The sequence below is a fragment of the Dermacentor albipictus genome, chromosome 1 (assembly GCF_038994185.2).
Source record: "Dermacentor albipictus isolate Rhodes 1998 colony chromosome 1, USDA_Dalb.pri_finalv2, whole genome shotgun sequence".
In the NCBI taxonomy this organism is placed as follows: Eukaryota; Metazoa; Arthropoda; class Arachnida; order Ixodida; family Ixodidae; genus Dermacentor; species Dermacentor albipictus.
In genome coordinates this window covers 162,174,040-162,195,548 of record NC_091821.1, presented here as the reverse complement: position 1 = coordinate 162,195,548, position 21,509 = coordinate 162,174,040, and the positions used below count along the sequence as shown (strand labels likewise).

The following is a 21,509-nucleotide window of genomic DNA, read 5'->3' as shown; positions in this document are numbered from 1 at the left end:
AGTTATCCTGTGTGAACACGGAATGAAAATACGTGTTAAAAGCGGAAGCAATCGCGAGTGAATCTGAAACTGCCACGTCCTGGACAACTAAACTGTTAGTTGTGCTGTTACTTGGCATTATCGATTTCCAGAACATACGAGGGTTTGTTTTCATAAATTTTGGCAAAGTAACAGCATAGTAGAAATCCTTGGCAGATGTTAGTTTCTGGCGCAGTTCCTTCTTGGCATCATTGAACTCAGTAATTTTGTCAGGATTACCATTTCTTTTAGATTTGCGCAATCGCGAAACACGACGTGATAAATGCAGTAGTCCTCTTGTCATCCACGGTGAATTAATATTTTTCTTTTTTGTTTTCAGGGGAACAAATTGGTTAATACAGGTTTCAACAATATTCTCAAAAAACCGTACGGCAACATTGATATCATTGTTCAAAGATAATTCATGAAAGTTTTCAAACGATTCGCTAAGTGTGTCGGTAATTGCAGCATCATCGGCGCGGCTAAAATCACGAAAAGTGCAGTACTCAATCCGCGGTTTGGGAACAATACAGCAAACCGAGAACAGTACGGCTTTGTGGTCAGAAATCCCGTCAGTAACGCAGCACTGGAAGACACCCTCGAAAAGACTTGAGCTAAGAAAAACTAAATCTCTAGGACAGCCGTTTCCCTGGTGTTCTCGTAGACAATCTGTTTAAGACCGAGTGATAGGGAAAGGCGCAGTAATTTTCTGGAGAGTGACACGTCGCCGTTGGTAATGGTGAGAGAGGGCCAGTGAATGCCTGGTGCATTAAAATCTCCCATAAGTATTATATTTGATGATTTCAAATTATGCAGAATGTTGCTAAGAAAAGTGAACTGATCACCACAAGAGCCCGGAGGTCGGTAAAACACTCCAATTAGCGCGGATGACCTTTCCAAATGAATCTTGCACAAAAGCAATTCAATTTCACATGGGGTTTCAAGGACTGAAAACTTCAGGTGGGACTGTATATAGAGGGCGACACCGCCACCTCTACCATTTGGTCTGTCAACTCTTACCAATGTGTATTCACTTAACGCAACTTCGGAGTCAAATATGCCGTCATGTAGCCATGTTTCCGTAATGCCTATAATATGGGGGGAATGAGCAGTTACTAGACAGTTGAAGTCGGAAAATTTATTGATAAGGCTTCTTGCGTTAATATTTAATACACGGAGGTCATTGGTTTTGCGACGAAGGAGTCAAGGCGGAGAGGCAGGTGCAACGCTATTTAGTGCTGTATTACGATGTACTTTCTCTAATGTATTAGAAGCGCTGTTCCAGTTATAGCGAACTTTATCAATAAATATATGGTCAAACCGTATGCGGACCGTGCACCCGTTGTTCCTAAAACTCTCGGACGCTTCCCAAAGTTTCTTGCGGGTATTCCGGACACGTAGTGAAAAATCTTCCGAAATACGGTAATCGGTTTCCTTTAGCTTGTGACCACTTTTTAATACCGAAACTTTCTCCCGATAGTCCAGAAGTTTCATAATCACGGGTCGCGGACGGTCACGTGAAGGCCTTCCAAGACGATGGCATCTTTCTATTTGAGGACAGCTCATGTTAAGTTTATCCTCAAACCATTTCGCAATGTCTGAGGATAGGCGTTCATTACCTTCATCGGAGGATTCTGGCAGACCATGTAAGATTAAATTGTTCCTTCGAGCACGGTTTTCTAATTCATCATTTTTAGTTGAAAGGTTGTGAATTTCGTTTGTTAAACGTGTGAGTTCACTGTTAAGGCTGTCGCTTGGGACGGCAGGCTTATGTGACGAGGACTCCAGAGCGGCCAGACACGATTCGATAGTCTCAAAACGTGTATTAACAGATTGTTGAAAGTTTTTAATTTCGGCGATATCCTCAGCTAATCTTTTCTGCCCGTTCAAAAGCTCAGCGAGCATTTCAGACACCGATGGTTGATCGTCAAAACCTTGTGAAAGGCTCGGATTTTTTTGGGAGCGAGGACCAGGATTGCTTTCAATGTCACCACTCTGTAACAATCTACTAATACAAACAGCGAGCTGCGAGTACGAAGAAATATAAGCAAAGCATCTGCGAGAATGGTGTGGGCAAGGGAGCAGCAGTAAGAATCGGTCATCAGAGCGAATGCAGCGGGCATTCTGAAAGTAACATACCTGCGGAAGAAATAGGCAGCGGGTAAGCATGATGCTCGTACTGCTGCCACCTTGCCCACTGAAGAATAATAATAATAATATTTGGGGTTTTACGTGCCAAAACCACTTTCTGATTATGAGGCACGCCGTAGTGGAGGACTCCGGAAATTTTGACCACCTGGGGTTCTTTAACGTGCACCTAAATCTAAGCACACGGGTGTTTTCGCATTTCGCCCACATCGAAATGCGGCCGCCGTGGCCGGGATTCGATCCCGCGACCTCGTGCTCAGCAGCCCAACACCATAGCCACTGAGCAACCACGGCGGGTCACTGAAGAAGGAAGGATCCGGCTGGGAATTTATAGGCATGATCGTTGACGTCATGGGACTGGGCTTGATTGTGAGTGGACGGTTCAGTGTGCCAGCCATGCCAGGGCTCCGGGCACGTGTGGTGGCGGTCAGATCAAGAGAGTCATCCGGAAGGTAGATAGGACAGTTCGTACAGCTGCCAGCGGAATCACCCAGGGATCTTGACGATGATGGCGAGTGCACGAGAGCTGTGACGTCAGGAGAGATGACCGCAGCACATTCGAAGTGGCAACAAGCGAGGAAGGCGATCTGCGTAAGAAATAGGCAGCGGGTAAGCATGATGCTCGTACTGCTGCCACCTTGCCCACTGTTCTTGATTGCGACAAGCAGTGGTTCCGGCGTTTCACAATATCGGAAACAATTGATAGTCTCTCAAGATTGAGCAAATTCTATCAGTAATGGCCCCTTACGATCAAAAAAAAAGTCAACAACACCTTTCCGGCGAAAATGACGGCCTTTGCGTTCTTTGGCCGTGGTAAATTCGAATGTTTCCACTGTAAGCTTTGCCGTCGTCTTTCAGACTCGTAGTAGTGGCACCATGGTTCGTCCCCGATCACAATAGCGAACAAGAAATCGTCATCCTCATTGTGATACCAGATCAGATTAGTCAAAGCAGCGCCAAACTTCTGCGTCTTCTGGCGGTGGATCAAAATCTTGGGCATCAATTGCGCACACAAGAGCCGATAACCGAGGTGCTCATGAATTATGGCGTGAACCGAGCCGTGACTGATTTTCACACGCTCTGCCAGTTCATCGATGCTTGTCCTCCATTCTTGTCTCATCAGCTCATCAACCTTTGAAATTGTGCGGGATGTGATTGCACGATGGTATTGGCCCGGTCTTGTAATGTCTTTGCAACTCTCCCATTCTTATTTGAACCGTTTGCTCCCACGCTTTACAGGGGCCAATGAAATGCAATGTTCAACGTACACGGCAGCCATACGGCGATTAATTTCTTTTTGGGAAACACCTTTAGCTGTCAAAAACTTCGCGACACCACGCTGTTCAGCTTTTGGGGTGTCCATTATGTCAGGCAACCATGTTCAACCAAGTGTATGAGAGCATTAAAGAACATTTATCCTCACACATGCGTACCACTTTTGTAAATGACAGATGCCACTCTGCTACGCGCAAGCCTCGCAGATAATGAACCGAACCATTATTTCGACTCGCACTCGTGCATTAGAAATGCGAAGATACAATGGGATATACAAATGCGAAGATACAGCTTGATAAAGGGCAAAAAGTGTGACTGGAAACAAAGTTTATTGCACGTAAACACGAAACCTCGCATCAAGATATTTAAATATACGTGTAAGTCTCCAATAAATCTAGGTATCTAAGAAAAAGTCGCGGTCAAACATCATCATCAGTCGCGTCAAATGCATCAAACAAGGCAAATAAACATGTTGCGCGATCACAGATTCACAGAATCCTAGATTCCGCCCCAATGCCATGCACTCCCCGCGATGTATCGCGCGCGACGGAAGGCGGTGCGCTTGCTCCCCACTTTTTTCCTTTGCGCACACACGACTGAGCCACCATAGTCGGCTCAGCCATTCCATCCCCCCCCCCCCTTTACGCTTTCACACGCACATACAGCATGCGGCATGCAGTCACGATGTTATCACCCTTGAACTTTATACGAAACATGAGGGCGACGGCGACGGCAGGAATGCGCCTGGAGTGTCCATATAATTGCTATCGCAATAATATAATAAGAGTATCTGGCAGCTGAAGCGTCCCGTGGCTCATTACTTTCCACAAAAGAAGAAGTAACAAAATCGTACTTTCACCATGCGACAATTCGCTGCACCACAACAATGTATTTTTTTTTCCTTCTGTGGGGCGGGGGCACCGAAATGAAAAAAAAAACGCATAGGAAAGTATGTTGGCCACAATCGAATGCCTACTTTGGGCAGCTAATGTGGCTATGGAAGGAATATCGAAGAAAACATGAGACGCTTGGTCCACTGAGAACCAACCATACGCATACTGTTCGGTATCTTACACCGGCGAGACAAGACTTTCCGGAGAAGTTCTGCAAAAGCGAACGCGATGCAATCCGTCGAGTCCCCGCAGTGATGGTGGCGAGCGACCATTGTTTCTTTATCTCGTCTGCCAGCCAGAAAGTGTCCAAAACTCTGCCAGGCGAAAATCCACTCGGCCAGAGAAAACCGAACGCGCACCGAAGTACGCCGCGCGGTGGTCGGGGCCACGCGAGAAAAACGTATGCGCTCTGGCTGGCTGTGGCAGCCCGCGGGTATGGTAGCGAGAACAAAAAAAATTGAAGAGGCCCAATGTGTCTTCGCGAATAAAAGTCAAAGGAGAAAAAATAAATAAGAACGTAGTTAGCTTGGCTCATTTTAGTGTTTTGACATGGATGTTTTCGCGTAGGTTAGAAAAATGTTGATATTTTTTTTATGTGACATGGCGGCACAAATGAACCCCCACAACGCTTCGTCTCGTTGAACCTCGCTGCGTGCTTTGTAAACTTGCCTGCTAGTGTGTTGATTTGACTTGTCTCCTTGTGTGTTCCGATGTAAGACTTTAGAGAAGTCAATGGACCTTTGGCGTCAAATGTTCATAACAACATTAAACCCACAAAATTCCGCAATGGAAAATCTAAAGCACAACTGTGGAAATGTCAATGCACCTTTCACAACAAGAGTTTATGAGATTTATACCCATAAATTTTCGGAATTGACATCCATGCGCTCCATAGATTCCGCGCCCTCAGCGATATGCCGCGTCGAGCCCGCTCACCATCAAAACACCCTTGAAACTTTGTGGTCGGATGGGGCTGCTTGGCGTTATGTGACTGTCGGTGCATGGTTATGTGACTCTCGGTGCGAAATCGAGCCCGAATTCGCTATCGTCACGGTTAACTGTCTTTTCGAGCGTCAAAAAGACATTCTAGACAAAATCCAGAATGATTTCCGGCGCCGGGGGTTGCTTTCGTCGGCGGTGCATGGACAGCACAAAAGGATTACGGGGGGGGGGGGTTGAAGCCCCATAAGCCTCCCCCCCCCCTGGCTACGCCCCTGATGATAATGGCTCGCTCGAGCCACGTGTTGGGTAGCCCCCCTACGGCGGGAGGGTTGCCCTTGGCGTGTCCGGCAGATACTTAGCTTCCAGGCTCTTAATAACAGTGTCTTTTCCCTGTTGTTCTGTGGTGGTGTGCATCAGGTGGGCCAGGCGGTCGCGCTGGTGTGACTTGGTCTTACTTTCGTTGAGGAGGTGCCGAAATATATTTCAGATGCAATGGCGATGTTATAAATTATTAGTAGAGGTTTTATTTTTTTTCGTGAGTCGTTAGCATTACGGATTGGAAATTAAGAGAAGCAATACTGAGGCACCTATCATTCACGTGCATTTCGCACGCCGTTGATAAGCTTTGCCGAAGGGATCAGTAAAGTCTGCAAGTTTTTCTTTTTCAGGGTGAAAAAAGCATACAAAGCAATTTGAAGCGAGGTGAAAATACTGCAACATATTCATTCTCTACGCATAGGCGATCCATTTCATTAAAAAAAATGGCTGTGGCTTAGCTAAGGTTAAGCCCAGGATGCGAAGCATACTAGCCTTTATTTTAGTTGTTGAACCACTGTTTAGCCTGGTGAACTGCTGTTGCTTGGCTATATTTGGTTCGGCTAGACGAAGAAACAACTCATGCAGGCGAGCCCACGAGATGAGACCCGGCTATGTAGCTACGCGGCCGCAAGCGAGCGCACGAGTTGAGCCTCCGCTTTTGCAGCTGTTATGACGTCATATGGTAGCTACGCGGCCGCGCGCGGCGCAGCAAGAAAGAGCGTGGTTGTGCGGCTAGTATGCTTCGCATAATAATTGTTAGTTGGCTACCTCCTTCTCTTGAAAAAAAAAATAAAAATTTTGTTGTGTGTATCTGTTTAAATATATTGTGTTTGTGCATGGTCTTCATAGGGGAAATTTTAAAAAAAATGTTAAGTTAGAAAATACAGATGATGTAGCGGCTGCTGGTGCTTCTAACGCGCTTTCGCTTACTGGCAAGATTTGCAGAAATAAAGCGAAGGTATGAATTAAAAGCTGTGCACTTCCACACCGACAATGATGCAGTAGGCTTTTAGCCATAATAACATTCTAAATGAGAAGGTAGCGGCAACTCAAAAGAAACCTCAAACGATGTGGGTCACAGAACTATGGTAATAACACTTTTAGGGGGGGAGGGGGGCTCTGCTCCCCCTCCCCCCAGAAAATGTTGGAGTGATCTCGGACACCGGAGCCCCCACGTAGTCGGCTCCTATGGCTACTTACTTACAGGGCTGCAGTTGCAAGTCTTCTTTGAACGTAGCTACTATTTCTCTGGGAAGGCACATTAAATCTATACACTATCAGAGTTCGCGATTACGTTTACAGGCACGCACCAAGTGCTGAATAAACAAGTTGAATACACAAAACTTAACTCTGAAGTTCCGTATCTTTTGCTGCAGAACAGAGAAAAACGGAGTAGACGAGCTACTTTTTCGCTAAATCTCGCCACAGCAACTGATTTATAACAGAACAGGACAGATGTTGCGAGCTAACTTCTGTGCGATAGTATCTCTGGTTATGAGATTTCAAAAAGATGATATTCATGTAAAATATAGGCTGTTGTGGCAAACATTCTGCATGTTATGATCTTTTTGGTCTGTCTTTGGGAGAAATGTGAAGCAGTAACCGTGGAGATTCTTGTCGTATTGGGTGTATCAATGACTAATCACTGTACGTCGAAGAAGATAGGTAGATGGCAGGCACACAGATAAAATAAATTACCACCAAAATCTTAGATCTCCGGTGAGTCCGTGTTTCTGTTACACGTGCGTATTAAGGCTAACGACGTTAAGAACACGTTTGCCTAAAATCGAAAGATATGCGTAACATTTTGTTGTCCTCGTTGGCATATTACGAAAGGAAGCATACGTTGCAGATTGACTTGACGTTATACATCACGTGTAAAAAACATGGGGTCAATACAAAGGCCTCATTTCCCGCAAACCAGCGCACACAAGCGCTACGGAACTATTGGAATTAATGGCGCTACAATTTAGGCGCCTGGAACGTCCCGTTTCGCTAAAGGTTCTCGGTGTAATAAACAATACACGGGGTGTATACACGGGGTTGAAGCGAGTGTGGACGAGATAAAGTCGTAGCTTTTTTTCACGCGGAATCCTTGCTGGGGAAGTTCATCAGCAACGCGCGAAACGCGGCTCCGGGTGAAGAATGTGCCGACCTCAGATCGCGCATGTGTCTAAGGCTCGTTGGCAACGGCCGTGTTTTGTTGCTGATTTAATTATTTCTGGATTGTTTCTTTCGTCATGGCTTTGAGAAGGAGGGGCGCGTGTGCGGCGTATAACTTTCCCGTGGCTTACGGAAGACGAGGCTATAAAAAAAAAAGTAACGCTGCAGCGAGAGTTCTCTGTGTCGTTGCTTACACCTCGGCGTGACCTCAACAGTGTTCCTGAGTATGTAAGTGTATATTTTGCCACATATTAACTGCATATTTTATAACACGTCCTAAGTAGGAGTACACCTGTTTTCTATTCGTGTAATCGGCTCTTCATGAGAGTATGCGCCATGTTTTAAAAGCTAGGCAATGGTTTTCAATGCTACTCGCTTGCGTAATTTATTGAGCCATTGGTATTTTCCATCACCAGTAACAAGAAAGCCCAATTTTGTAACGCTGTAATACTGTTGATTCGACTTTTTTATACCATAGGTGCAAGGCAAATTCATAGTGTAGTGAAGAAGAGGAACGCTGTAGTGGGTTATCCTCTCCAGAACTTGTAGAAGTGTTTATTAGTCACCAGCGTTTGGGCCGACCGTCAGAGTAGGGCACGGACCATCAGCAGGAGCGGCGTTGCCCTAGCAAGAGTGCTGGAGAGATTGACCCACTAGAAAGCACTGGAAGGGATGGCCCACTATAGCACTCCTCTTCTTCGCTACAGGCCGCGAGGCCGTCTTGCCCGATGGGTCAATCCCCTGCAGGACTAGGACATTTGCGTGATTTACCGTAGTGGACGGTATCATTCTGATGCCGACGCCCTCTCGCGTTCTTCCTTGCCTGATGACAATGCCGGCTGCTCACTTCGCTCCACCTTACCACCATAGCTTCTGAGCAGTGCAAGAACCAGTGGATTTCTTCCCTTCTAGACTAGCTTTCTGGTTGATCAGCAAAGCCAACTACTCGCACGTTGGGTTGTCAAACTCACGATTTCGCCATTCGCGACAACCTCCTTCACTGACGCAATCATAACACCGACGGGAGCCAGTGATTGCTAATAGTACCTTGCAGTCGGCGTTCCGAAATATGCGCAGCTTTCCACGCCGATACACAATGTGCACAGTCTTCAAAACTTATCAACGCCTACGACAGCGGTACTATACTCCCGATGAATGTACAGCTACGTTCGGAAGTTCGTTCACTCTTGCCCCAATTGTCAGCGCCGGAAATCCTCACCCCGCCTCTAGCCAGCCGTTCTACAACCTTCACTGCACCCTACCCAGCCGTTTGCGCAAACCGGAATCGATTTGTATGGGCCTCTTCCCCTGGCATTGGCTGCAAACCACTGGGCAATTGTGGCAGTCAATTACTTAACGCGATACGGCGAAACTGCCGCCCTCCCGGCAGTTACAGAGCGCGATGTTGCCTCTTTCCTGCTTCGTCGATTCATCCTGCGTCATGGGCCCCCTCAGAAACTGCTCAGTGATCGCGGACGTGTCTTCCTGTCCGTAGTTGAAGCAATTCTTAAAGAGTACCACGTTGTTCATCGCACAACTATGCCGTACCATCCTCAAACCAATGGCCTTACAGAATGCTTCAACCGTACGCTCGGCGACATGTTTGCCATGTACGTCGCCTACTACCACACAAATTTGGACGTCATTCTGCCCTTCGTAACCTACGTGTACAACATTGATACTCAGAGCACCAGCGGCTTTTCACCCTCTCTTTTTTTTAACTGTACGGTCAGCATCCAATGCACACCATCGATACAATTCTACCATACCGGCCGGATGCTTCTGAATGTGCACCCATTTCTGCCATGGCCAGACATGCTGTGGACCTCCAACGACCAAGAGCTGCAGAAGAGCACTCGTGGTGACACCACTTCAGCGCCTACCTTCCTTCCTAGAACGCTTGTGTGACTCTCCGTTCCTTCCACTGCACCTGGTATCTCTTCAAAACAACTACCCAAGTATGAAAGGCCCTACCGTGTCGTCAAACGCGCAGCCTCCATCAACTACGTGATCAAACCCGTTGAACCGTCTTGGGACATGCGCCGTCGTGGACGAGACATTGTCAACGTCGAGCGCTTCAAGCCGACTCATAGTGAGGAGCTGCTAGGTCACCGTAGGGCTCCCTTTTCGTTCCCGGAGGTAACTGTAGCAAAGAAGAGGAATGCTACAGTGGGCCATCCTCTCCAGCGCTTTGCTCGGGTAACGTCAATCGTGCTGAGCGTCCGTGCCCTGCTCTGACGGTTGGCCCAATTGCTGGGGACTAACAAACGCAGATACAACAGTAAGATTTTTTTAAATAATTGAACTGAAGTACAATGAAGTTGGCAGCTAGGCACCCTAATCACATGAAATGGGAACTACCATCCAGCCAAAGCTTGCTTTTAAATAGAGCGAATATCTTGTCGAGCCGTATTCTAATACTACAAGATGTGCTTCGTAGTGAACTAGTGCCAATGAGTAAATTGTTATTGTTGCCCTAAAGTACTTGGAAGTATTAAAAACAAACTTTATAACAACAACAATAAGCGCACTATGTTTTTACAGGTGCCCATAGAAAAAAGCTTGAACCATGATATGCTCCAACGAATCATTACGGGGGTACTCGTGTGGAATCAATAGTACAACAACAGCCAATGAGAAGCCAGCAAAAGCTATACTGGAGAACGCAACGGATATTCAAGAATACTTCAGCGAAAGCAGTTTTAAATCTAATAAATAAAGCAGTCCAGCTTTTCAAACGAGAGAGTATAACAAACATTCGGTCGACTGGACGCCGTCGCCTCTCTGCTGGGATCCTCATGACGTTTACAAGGATGCCAAATCCCTGGGCGGCCAAGTGCGTGTCGCCACAGCTAGAAAGTCTGGACATTTGTTTTAGCGTCTCCTTCCACAGCACTTTCCACCGCGTCTTTCTCTACCACTGGACTAATACTGCAAATTCAAAATTCCGTATTCCGTAACTAGCCATTCCGTAACTTATGGAGAAATGTAGCAGAAACTACGTGGTGACACGGCAACAAAACGCGACGGTGCCAGCTAGCACACAAACAAACTCATGATCATCTTGCATAACAAGAAATTTGATCTGCGGCAGCCGAGAGAGAGAAATGCGGTCTTTAATGGAAAGCTGCAGATGTTTGCCTGACTAATGACATTGCATGCTGCTCTAGATGTCCCATGCTACTTCAAGGTGACAAATATGATTTGTAGAGTGATTAGAAATGCACCCAAGTGGCACGTACACTGAAACTGTTCATAAAGTCTCATTAAAGCCTTTAGTTTTCAAAAAAAATATCACAAGTTCTTTCCGTAATTGAAACTTCTTGGTGACTGAGGACTGAACTAGCTTTGGCGCGGGCCCGTCTAATTATGCGCATACGTTATATTTCACAATTTCGCTTACTTCCATTGCTCACTTTGCTGAAGCACTGTTTGACGTACATAAAAGCAGAGCTCCTAAACGATCTACTCATGTTGGCACTGTTAACTTGCAATTCATAGTACCGTCTCAAATGGTTCTTGTTTGCGCAAAATCTGGCTATAAAATAGTGTGAGCTCCGCATTGCTTTCGTGTGGAATGGCGGGTGAGGAGATAGGCCAAGCGCTGCTGAACTGCTTCCTACACGCCCAGCAAAGGCAACACCTGCGCTTCCCACTTTGAACCTCGGTCATCATCCATTATCCCTTGGGACAATACTTTGACCATGGCCAGTTATTAGCCTTTAAAGGGATACAGAATAAAAAGTTTGTCGCCAAAATTTCTGGCTGCAATGACAGCTATCGCACCGAGAGTGACCAAAACACTCTTTCTGAGCAAAAATGATGGCAAAGTAATTATTTCAATAAATATTTCTCAAATCGCCGCACCAAGAGGCGCCCTCTGAAGGCTCCGGCCAAACCGAATATGGTGTCACACTTACCTGCCTCACTGCTTACCGCCCATTGCGAATGATCGCAAAGCCTCGGGGTGTCATTGAAAAGGCAGCGATTCAAGCCTGACGCTGCGCCATCTGTTTTCTCGAGGAAGTGCAAACAAGACGTCAGAGGCGCGTTTGAAAAGAGAAGGCAAATAGGCATGTCTCTGCTATCGCAAACACCAGAGACCAGTGGTGCTGGGGGAAGGCCAGTAAAGTAGTGCCAAACAGCACACAAGGCACACGAGCGCTGACAACGCGTCCCTACGGCGTCTACCAAAGACGTCTACTACGGCGTCCGCGATTCGCGGGGTCAACTACGTAGGAGAGGCCGCGGTTGTCTCCACTCTATACGGCGCGGCGGGTGCGCAGGAAATCGAGGCACCCTAGCGGCCGCCGGAGAAGAACGCCGTTGGGAGTAATTTGTTGTTTATACGACGTTCTTAGCCAGATATTTGGCCAATTCTGCCCGAATGAATCGAAATTCGCATCGTCTGCAGTGACGACGAACGAAAAAAGGAAAAGATATCGCCTGTATGATGCCGGTGGCGTCATCTCGCCACCGCCAAGGGAAGGAGCACCCCGCTGTGATGAAACAACGGAGGAGCGGGTGCCTTTGCCAGCGCAGAAGGAAAGTGCTGAGCTGAGATATAAGCTACCTGCTCGCCACTTGGGTTCCTTGTAGCTACCAGTTCTGCAGCCTGTGCATAGAAACTTTGTTCCTCTGTGTTTAGATTGATCAACTTCTTGGTGTAAGTACGGAGGAACCAGAACAAACGCCTTCTATATCAGTTGCTACCTCTGATTCACCAGAATGCCCTTCGTTCCGGCCGTGGCCGGTGGTTCCGTAGCGCTCGTCGAAGTCGGAGTAATAATCTCCGCCCATGCCATCACTGGCTAAACGCGCTGGGCTGTGGGGCCAGGACGGACTCCTATATCAGAGATTTTCTCTCAGATAGAAAAGCCATCCTAAAGGTTGGGGACAAAGCTACGAACCCCTTCCTACTGGGTGGGCGCAGCACACCACAGGGCGCAGTGTTATCTCCTCTTCTTTTCAATATCGCCCTAATAGGCCTACCGCCGCTCCTCGATAACATTCCAGGGATCCGACATGGCCTATATGCCGACGACATTACCATCTGGTCATCCACAGGGTCCATCGGGGAAATGGAGAACCGCTTGCAGGAAGCTGCAGACGTGGTGAGCGACTATGCTAAGTCATGCGGGCTCAGCTGCGCCCCCCAAAAGTCGGAGCTACACCTGGTCTCGCCGCGAAAGAAGCACAGATCCGACTCGCCCACTATCAACATACAACTGGGGGGATACACTATCGTTCCGTCTCAGAGCGTGAAGATATTGGGAATGGTTTTCCAGTCGGTTCGCACCAATACAATATTAATTCAAAAGCTTAAGAATACAACAGCCCAAGTTACCCACATGATCCGGCGAATAACAACCAAGACAAGAGGCATGGGGGACGCGGACACGCTTCGGCTTGTCCAAGTTTTCGTAGTGTCTCGAATAACTTACGCTATTCCATACGCACTACCCAACGCGACGGAACTCAGGAAAATCAACACAATGATCACAAAGGCATATAAGCAGGCGATGGGCCTGCCGTTCAGTACGTCCTCAGAACGCCTACTACGACTAGGTGTGCACAACACGGCCGAGGAGCTCATCGAGGCACATTTATCCAGTCAGCGAACAAGGCTGGCGGTTACGGAAACAGGGAGGTCCATTCTCTTACGCCTGGGGCTCTCTGCCCCTCTGAGCCATCCGAAGCCTCAGACTGTGAGCTTACCCCATGCCATCCGGAGCAACATCACCGTACGTCCTCTACCTCGCAATATGCACCCAGTGCACCACGCAGAGCGAAGGGAGGCCCGCGCCCTGGCCATACACAAGCGATACGGGACTTTACCCTCTACAGCCTACACGGACGCTGCTTCTTACCCCAGACGCGCAGCCACAACAACCACCGTAGTCGTCAACACCGAACATCGCAGCAGCACTTCGCTCACACGAAACAATCCCCTCCAAGCCGAGGAAGTGGCCATAGCCCTCGCGCTCTCCCAAACAGAGGTTGAAGTCATAGTGTCCGACTCCCAACAGGCGTGCCGCAACTTTGCCAGCGGCAGAATTCATACAACTACGCTCCGGATCATCAATGAAAAGCCGCCAACGAGATGAGTCATGATCATCTGGGCGCCAGCTCATCAAGGCATACCTGGCAACGAGGTTGCCAACCACGTGGCTCGAGATTTGACCCACCGAGCCGACGCCGAGGAATCTGAACCCGAGCGCATGCACCCTCTAGTCTCGTACCAAGACATCACACAACACTACAAGCTAACCCGCAGAACATAAGCACCACCACACAAGTCACTACCTATAGAGAGCAGGAACGATTCCTCCCAGCTCTACAGGTTAATACATTCCCCCACCCAACCAGAAATCACCTGATATCCCCTACACAATTCTCTCCGCAATGCCGCTTCTGCGCAGAGCCCGGGTCCCTCAGGCACATAGTAGGGGGTTGCAGAGCGGCACCATTAAATCCTCCAAACCCTTACCCCACTAACGAGCTTTGGGAGAGAGCCTTGGCCAGCTCCGACCTCGAAGATCAGCAACGGCTGATTGCGAAGGCCCAGGACACGGCCCGAGCTCAAGGCATTCTGGAATGAGGACGCCTCTCCAAAGCTGCATTCACCGAATAAAAATGTTTATTCTCTCTCTCTCTCTCTCTCTTTCACTGGAACTTAGCATTGTGCACGGCGTGACGCGGGGAAAACAAAACAGCCGGTCAATTCGACCCGTCGCTCCTGGAGGTAGATGTGACGTCAGGTTCGCCGGCTTGTTGTCGGCAGCGCGTTGCGTGTGACACGATGGCCGCTCACAGAGCGTCAAAAATGGAGCCATCCGCTCAAAAATAACCCGAATAATGACTATATACAAGAGCAATCGTGCCTTAGGAATGCAATTGTAATGGTTTCGCAATATTCTTGCATTATTATTCTGTATCCCTTTAAAAAGCACATTTCAGTGTAGTGAATGACCTTTTAAATGCACCAACGTGTGCTCGAACAACTACATACTAGGGAAGGTTGCGTGCATTGACTCTCCTTCGTGGTTATGTTCTGCCGGTTTTTCTCTTTAACTCTTGTGTGTGTGAGTGTTTGTGCGTGCTAAAGTGCTTCATTCTCACTTTTATTTATTTATTTTAAAGCAAGCTTATTAATATTTTTTTTTTGCATAGAAGTGAAATGGACTAGTCGGAGGAGCAGTGCTTTCAACTTCTCCAGTTTAACCCCATTTCGCTCCACCTACCTATTTGAGCAAATTCGAGCAAAATTTGACCAGATAGTACAAAATTTGGCTATACCCTTCTATACCTATTTTCCTGTGTGTCACTCAGCCTGAGCAAGGCAAGTTTACAATTAAGCAATTGTAAACAGCTTTCTCAAAGAGGCACAGGCATTTAATGTCATACCCGGCATGTACTATAGGTGCCTCACTAATGTGTAGGGGTGTGCGAACATTGATTTTTGAGACCGAATTGAACACGAATGGAATACTGCCAGAAGCGAATCGAATCGAATATCTGATACTTATATGTATACTTATATAACTTTCGAATAACGAATAGCCGTTATCACAATTAATAGAAAATGATGCTCTCATCCGAGTGTTCTTGAAGTGGTCAAGTTTCCGTCACTACATAGAACGTATGGAGCATTGTTTATTATGAGCACAAATAAGCAATTGGAGGCAAACAGGTAGTTTTTCTACATGTACAGGGCTCTTCAGAGAGTGCAAATTATCGCTTTACAGCCTGAAATGTATCACTACCTAAGTGACGTAGCCTGGTCCACTACGCAAGTTCTCATGCTTTACGTCCATAGTAATCCCGCGGTGTTGAAAATTGACCTTACTTTTGCTCCCATTTTATGTTTGCTTGGGCGCAGTTGACGTTCTGAAATATTCGAAAAGTACTCGAAAAATATTCGCACTTTACGAATACTGACTATTCCATTCGTTATTCGAAGGTTTCGCATATTTAACACCTCTGCTAGTATGTAGGGAAAACACGGGGAAGGCGGGAGATGCAAATTCAGGACGGTGAGCAAAACGAGAACAAGGTAAAAGCGGGAGCCGGGCTCCTGCTATTACCTTGTTCTCGTTTTGCTCATCGTCTACTGATGATGATGATGATGATGATGATAGCAACTTTATTGTACCGCCGGATAAGGAGGCCCCTACTCCCAGTACCTGGCACACAGGCCTTGGGGACGGGGGCCGGAACCTCCGCGATTAGAAGCAAGCAAAGAGGTATTGACTCTTCGCGGCTTCTTCCGCCAGGCGGATGGCGTGTTGCTGTGGAGTAGGGTCCTCGCTCCGTAGCAGGGCTTCCCAGGCCTCTCTACAATATGCGTTAGACACGTCACTGTACCGTTCGGGAAAAGGCTCTGTGACGCTGCTCGAGCGCTATGTATGTATAGTTGGTTATCTGTGACGCAGTGTCGGTATGTTCTGGTGTTGTCAGTATTGTCGTGACATTTGTTCACTCTCCGTGCAGGTCGTATATTCTGGTCTATATGGGACCAAAAGTGTTCTGTTTAGCTCTCTTACCGCTTGGTTTACTAAAGTGGCGATGCTCATTGTGTTTTTGTTTCATACATTATTGTTTCTCCTCCTTGCATCGTGAACATTAGTCGCCATTATAGCTGTAAGGTAACTAAACCTTCCTTCCTTGCTGTCATCTCAATAAGGAAAAGAAAGAAGCACTGTGTGCACTGCAAAGCACGTTTAGAGGAAAGTTATCAGCTGTTGTGATTGCGCAGCCTGCTTCTCCACCAACGCTATACGCTGCGGGGAACGGCCGGCGCCGCAATGGTGGTGCCGTTAGACTGCGCACAAGAGCAAGCCATGCAGTCCCATGCGTTGCCTCCGTCCTCCGGGGAGCTCTCTCCACCTTAATCTCCACCTCGCGGCAACTGCTTAACATATCCGATGAAGCTCACTAGGTTGGCCTGGAAGAACTAAACTACAGTAGCAAATATAGAAGCACCCAAGTGGTCGGCAGCAGCTATGAAACACATCGTGCGCTTAAGGCATCAAAAACGGAAGCTGGACCACGGAGGCCAAAAGGGACAATGGAAGAATATTTCATTGTTTTTTTCCGATGCTATTATCTTGAATAAGGGCAACAAGGGGCCTATCGTCACGCCAGATCGAAACTGTGGAGTGGAACTTACATAACACTATCTTTATGTCGCCCAGAGAAACAGAACGACAAAAATGTAAATGCCCTTATTATATGTATGCTTAATGCAGGACAAATAGAAATAATGTAAGAAAGCAACGACTTTTCGTTATTGTGCTAAGAATATGATACGACGCTGAACATGCTTCTCTTCAGTAAAAAGAGAACATGGCCACTCATGTGGCACAATTCTTTCATTACAGGTAGCTCGGCCTGCATAGCTTAGCCATTCAAACGTATCATATTATTCATCCCAGCTACAACTAGCTTCACGAAAAGAGAGTTTTCTTAGAAGCAAAGTCATTTTTCGTCATTTTGGGTGTATGATAATATATACGAGAGAGTAGAGCTGTATTACACGACTGCTCCTCAACCACAGATAGGTTGCTATATTTAATACGTGTTAAAAGAACGCCGTGGCAGTGGTAACAATGCGCGCTCAAAGAGATAGCCTAAGACGCAGTTCATTCTCTTCAGAAGAAATTCTCGAGTAATATATATCCTCTTTGTTAACGATGAAATTTCAATCAACTAGGGACACTTTGCCTACCTGCGTGCTTTGCTGGTCAATGCGTTGTGCTCGAGCACTTCCATAATAGGGCAAGAATTGGAAAAACTGTTTCATGACACACTTTTAAAGTTTATTGTTGCCTATTTTTGATCATGCAGTGCATCGATGTACGCGCTATGCTTGGATACATCTTCTTTTGTTTGGTGGATATTCATAGGAGCGTCAATTGAGAAGGTTCATGTTCACAGGCATTCTTTCATTTATTTCCCCAACCGCAATTAAGAATTTGGCTCTACAAGGCCTTCACATTTCAAAGCAATTTGATGCATCTGCAGCGCGAGCTTGACGCGCTGGACAAGTTTGTAATCGGCGGTTCAAGAAGTGCACTGTGACGCTGCTGCGCACTAATCGGATTTGGTTCCGTGCCTTAATATAAGAATATAGACCTTTCGAAAAATAAACTAAACATGTGAGCCCGTTGGAAGTACTGAAGTTCAGTCGAAACGTCGTATAGAAGTGCCCTAAGAAAGAACATTGCTAAGTTCTTCAATTAGATTTTCCATTCAGCAGCTTCATTGGTCATGCAGTTCATGCCTGTGAGGAAGAAATTCAGCTCAGAAAACGTCAACGTTTTAACTGCGCAGATAGTACGACAATACACCGCTGAGCTGTGTTGTTATGGCACGTACAAGTACGCGTTAACAAAACCGGGCCTCTAAGTTTTTCAGGACCCCCAGCTCCGCTTAAAAAAAAACAAAAAAAGAAAGAAAACTATACCGTTTCACATCCAAACTGGCTCTACGACTATGCCCAGTTGCAAACAAAGCATATTTCCAAGTGTTTCCTTTCTGACTTGCTTTATAGGTCAACGAGTTCAAAGCGATCAGTCGCACAAAGCGATCAAAGCGATCAGTCGCACATGATCGCAAATGGTCGCTTTTCCCGAAAAGCGACTATTCTGGGCTAGTCGCTCGCTGTTGGATTTTTCAGTCGCGCAACCGTAGTCGCAAAACTGCCAAACCAATCAGCGGCGCGCCGAAAGTTATGTTAGCATGTGTTTTCTACGGGCGTTCTTCTGCGTCGGAGTAGATATAACGTTCACGCCACCATGGCAGACTAGACAGGAATGTAATTGGTGTCTTGCCTCGTGATGCTGGGATGCAGCAGTTCCAGCAATGTGCCGAATGTACGCGGTAGCATTCGCAGGAAGCGAAACAGCAACAAAAGAAAGTCCAAAAATTCGGCATCGATTCCCGCGCAACGCGAACTAGAAATTACAACTTACTCTCGATACTATACCCCTCGTCACACGCGCGGAGTTGGAGCAGGAGGCGACTTGCATGGCCGGCCACTTATTGCGAACGGAAGCAACGGCGCACGCACTAGCGTCGCTTTTTTTCTTGAAAGGCTTCCGCGCTGTTACAGCTCACACCACGCACGGCACTGCGCATCAGCACAGTGACGGCGTCTTCCTCTTCGCTCGAATCTAAATCCATGGCTGTTGCCTGAACGCGAAACCAGCAAAGTGCGCGCATACTGCGCAGATCCATACAGTTGTCGCTGAGAACGATAATCACCGGAATTGCGACTTGCAGGTAGCGCTCAGCCGCACTTGCCGGTGTGAGCCTCTGTCATTTTCAGTCGCTTTTTGATCGCCAGTCGCAAATGGTCGCGCGACCTCCCCAAGTCGCCGGTGTGAGTGAGCCTTTGGTTAATTTTACGCGAACGCAACGCACAAACCGAACTCAAAGGCAACTGTTTTCCATTAATTAGCTGGTCAAATATCATGCCACCTTCTTCTGTGTGATGTCATTAGTGACGCCATTACTTCCGCTTTTTACTTCCGCGTTTCCAGGAATTTCGCCAAATGTCGTGCTCGCGTGGCGGGTCTTTAAAGTCTACGATTCTGTGCTTTGGTGTGTGGTAATCAGGGATGTCTAATTAATTCCAATTATTCCAGACAGTTCAGTAACTAAACCTGTAAATAAACGTATGCTCTGATATTATACATATCATGGAACCTATGAATTTTGTACTGTACTTTTTTGTTATTTTTTCGGGTTTATTTTGAATTTCCTCCCCGGTCGTCTCAGGAGGCGAACCGGAAGTACTGCGCGAGAAACAAGAGTGTCACTCGATGCTCGTGCTACTAAAAATGCGATAGGAGGTTTAAAGTGCGCGGTGTTCACACTGGCCTCTCAGATGCCAGGCCATATATCCCCTCTTTGTTTTCGTGGAATTCGGGTTACGAGGTTGTGGTGCAGGAGAGAGCTTCGTGACCCGACGTTGAAGCATCTAGCGTCGCACTGTCCTTCCGTCGATGTGGTCGAACGCCGATCGAAGACTGACATCGGGTGTGAGCATACTCGAGCGGGCGTTTCCGAACTGATCGAACAACTGCGGCGCCGCGCTCTCCTTCACGAGTCGTGCCTGCGCAGCAGTAACGAGAGGGCCGACTGCCGCGTGCACCTCGGCGACTACAGAAGCGTCCGGGCAGGACTATAAACGAGCCTCGGAACTCCTTTACGTCTCCCGTCTTTCGACACATGGCAATGAAGTCGTTTGTCTTCCCTTTTTCGTCGCATCCGCCCTCTGCAGTCATTATTCAGCCGGTGGGCGGCTTATACGAGCGACGCGAGATAGCGGAACCGCTCGGCTGTCCTCCCCTTCGCCATCTTCATATCGGCTTGCTCGGGGCGAATACATTAAGCCCGAGGCGTTTATCCTCTAATCGCCTGATTAGATTACTCAGGCCGTTCTGTGGGCCGCTCCGTTTTCTGTGTGCCGTTCTGCAGCTCCTGTTGTGGCAGGCACACAGTGCGCGAGGTGGTTCACCTCCTTTCTTTTTCCAGTTGCGCCTCCTTCTCCTCTCTGTGCCAAGGCAGCAATCATTTGTGCTTGAACGAACTGCTCTCAGGGCAACGGAAGAGAATAGAGAGAAAAGAAGCAGCCAAAGTAGTGATATGAATGAGGGAATAGGAGGGGCCAGTAATGGTACTCGTTTCAGCGACGTTTGTCCTGACCATTTTGTGTGTGTGTGTGTTTCCTGCATCTGACGCGTTCTTTAGGGTTACGCCTAGGCCAGTACAATTGCGCAAAAAGTGCGAAATTCAAGTTAAGACGTCAGATTCAGAGGTCACGTGAGTGTCTACCGCAGAAGAAAGAACAGTATGACCCCGCTTTGGGGCAATCGATGATGAAAAGTAAGGAGAAGAGGAGCTACGACAGAAATCGGGCAGCCGTATAGATTAGACAGCACATCGTTGAGTGCGGCTTTCTGGAAGGAAACGAGTGACTGAAGCAATTAAAATGAAAAATGATGCAAGGTTAGGGAAAGTTTTTCGAGTAAGCCTTTCTTAGACACATTGAGAAGATTGTTCTCCGAAATGGCATCATTTGTATATATAGGTCCAGCCATTTTGACAACTGTCGGGGATCTTGATATTAAGATTAACTTACTTTCATTGTAAAGATTGAAAATGAAAATAGAAATATGATTGCACCTCATTGTAATCTTATATACGAGATCTGTCTCATTTGCAATGAAATCTCCTTACATTGCATCAGGCTTTCTGTGCGAATGTTGTTGCCCTTATTGGAGTAACCATAGGAATTGACGATCAGAGCTGGGGTATGAACGTCGTCTTCGGCAAACTGTAGGATTCGTATTTCCTCATAGTCGGCCGCTTGGGCGTTGTTCCAGCTAAACTTAAATGTCTCGCATAAAGTGCTCAGAAGTTAGAGTCGAAGTGGGGAGTGAATTAAAGAAAAAAAAGCATTAACTATGCGATTTTACACTTTAATAAGACACTCTGGCTATGAAAGACACCCGCAAGCTAGGCTCTTGATTAATCTTGACGGCCTCTAGTTCCTTATTGTGCACTGAAATCTGAAAGACGAATATACTTGCAATTTGCTCCCATTTGAACCCGGCCATCAAAGCCAGGAATGCATTTGTAATCTCTTCTTTTCTTCTGCATTCATCGGAAGTCGTCAACCGCGGCCCCGTCAACGCCACCAACGGTCATCCTGTTCCAGCCCCACGACTCTGGGATGTTTTC

The 21,509-nt window shown here is 47.2% G+C and overlaps 2 protein-coding genes across 2 annotated transcripts in view; one reads left to right on the top strand and one right to left on the bottom strand.

The window, feature by feature from the left end:
• Window positions 1–1,221: 1,221 nt before the first annotated feature.
• On the bottom strand, window positions 1,222–2,187 carry LOC135911662 (uncharacterized). Its single transcript, XM_065443999.2, has 2 exons — window positions 2,158–2,187; window positions 1,222–2,043 (listed from the first exon to the last, which is right to left on the bottom strand). Exons 1-2 carry the CDS (start codon window positions 2,185–2,187, stop codon window positions 1,222–1,224), a joined length of 852 nt encoding a protein of 283 aa, XP_065300071.2.
• Window positions 2,188–7,854: 5,667 nt separating this feature from the next.
• Window positions 7,855–21,509, top strand: part of LOC135911360 (solute carrier family 23 member 1-like) — a 189,421-nt gene continuing 175,766 nt past the window's right edge. The window contains exon 1 of the mRNA XM_065443600.1: window positions 7,855–7,985. Within this exon, the coding sequence (XP_065299672.1) occupies window positions 7,984–7,985 (2 nt within the window). The 5' untranslated portion in view covers window positions 7,855–7,983. The remainder of the gene's footprint in view (window positions 7,986–21,509) is intronic.

Bases quoted from the DNA above. Each gene is read 5' to 3' on its own strand.
- LOC135911662 (XM_065443999.2), bottom strand. From the start codon at position 2,187: ATGCTTACCCGCTGCCTATTTCTTCCGCAG. The intron at 2,044-2,157 runs GTATGTTACTTT...TCGTACTCGCAG, and splicing joins GCTGCCTATTTCTTCCGCAG to CTCGCTGTTTGTATTAGTAG.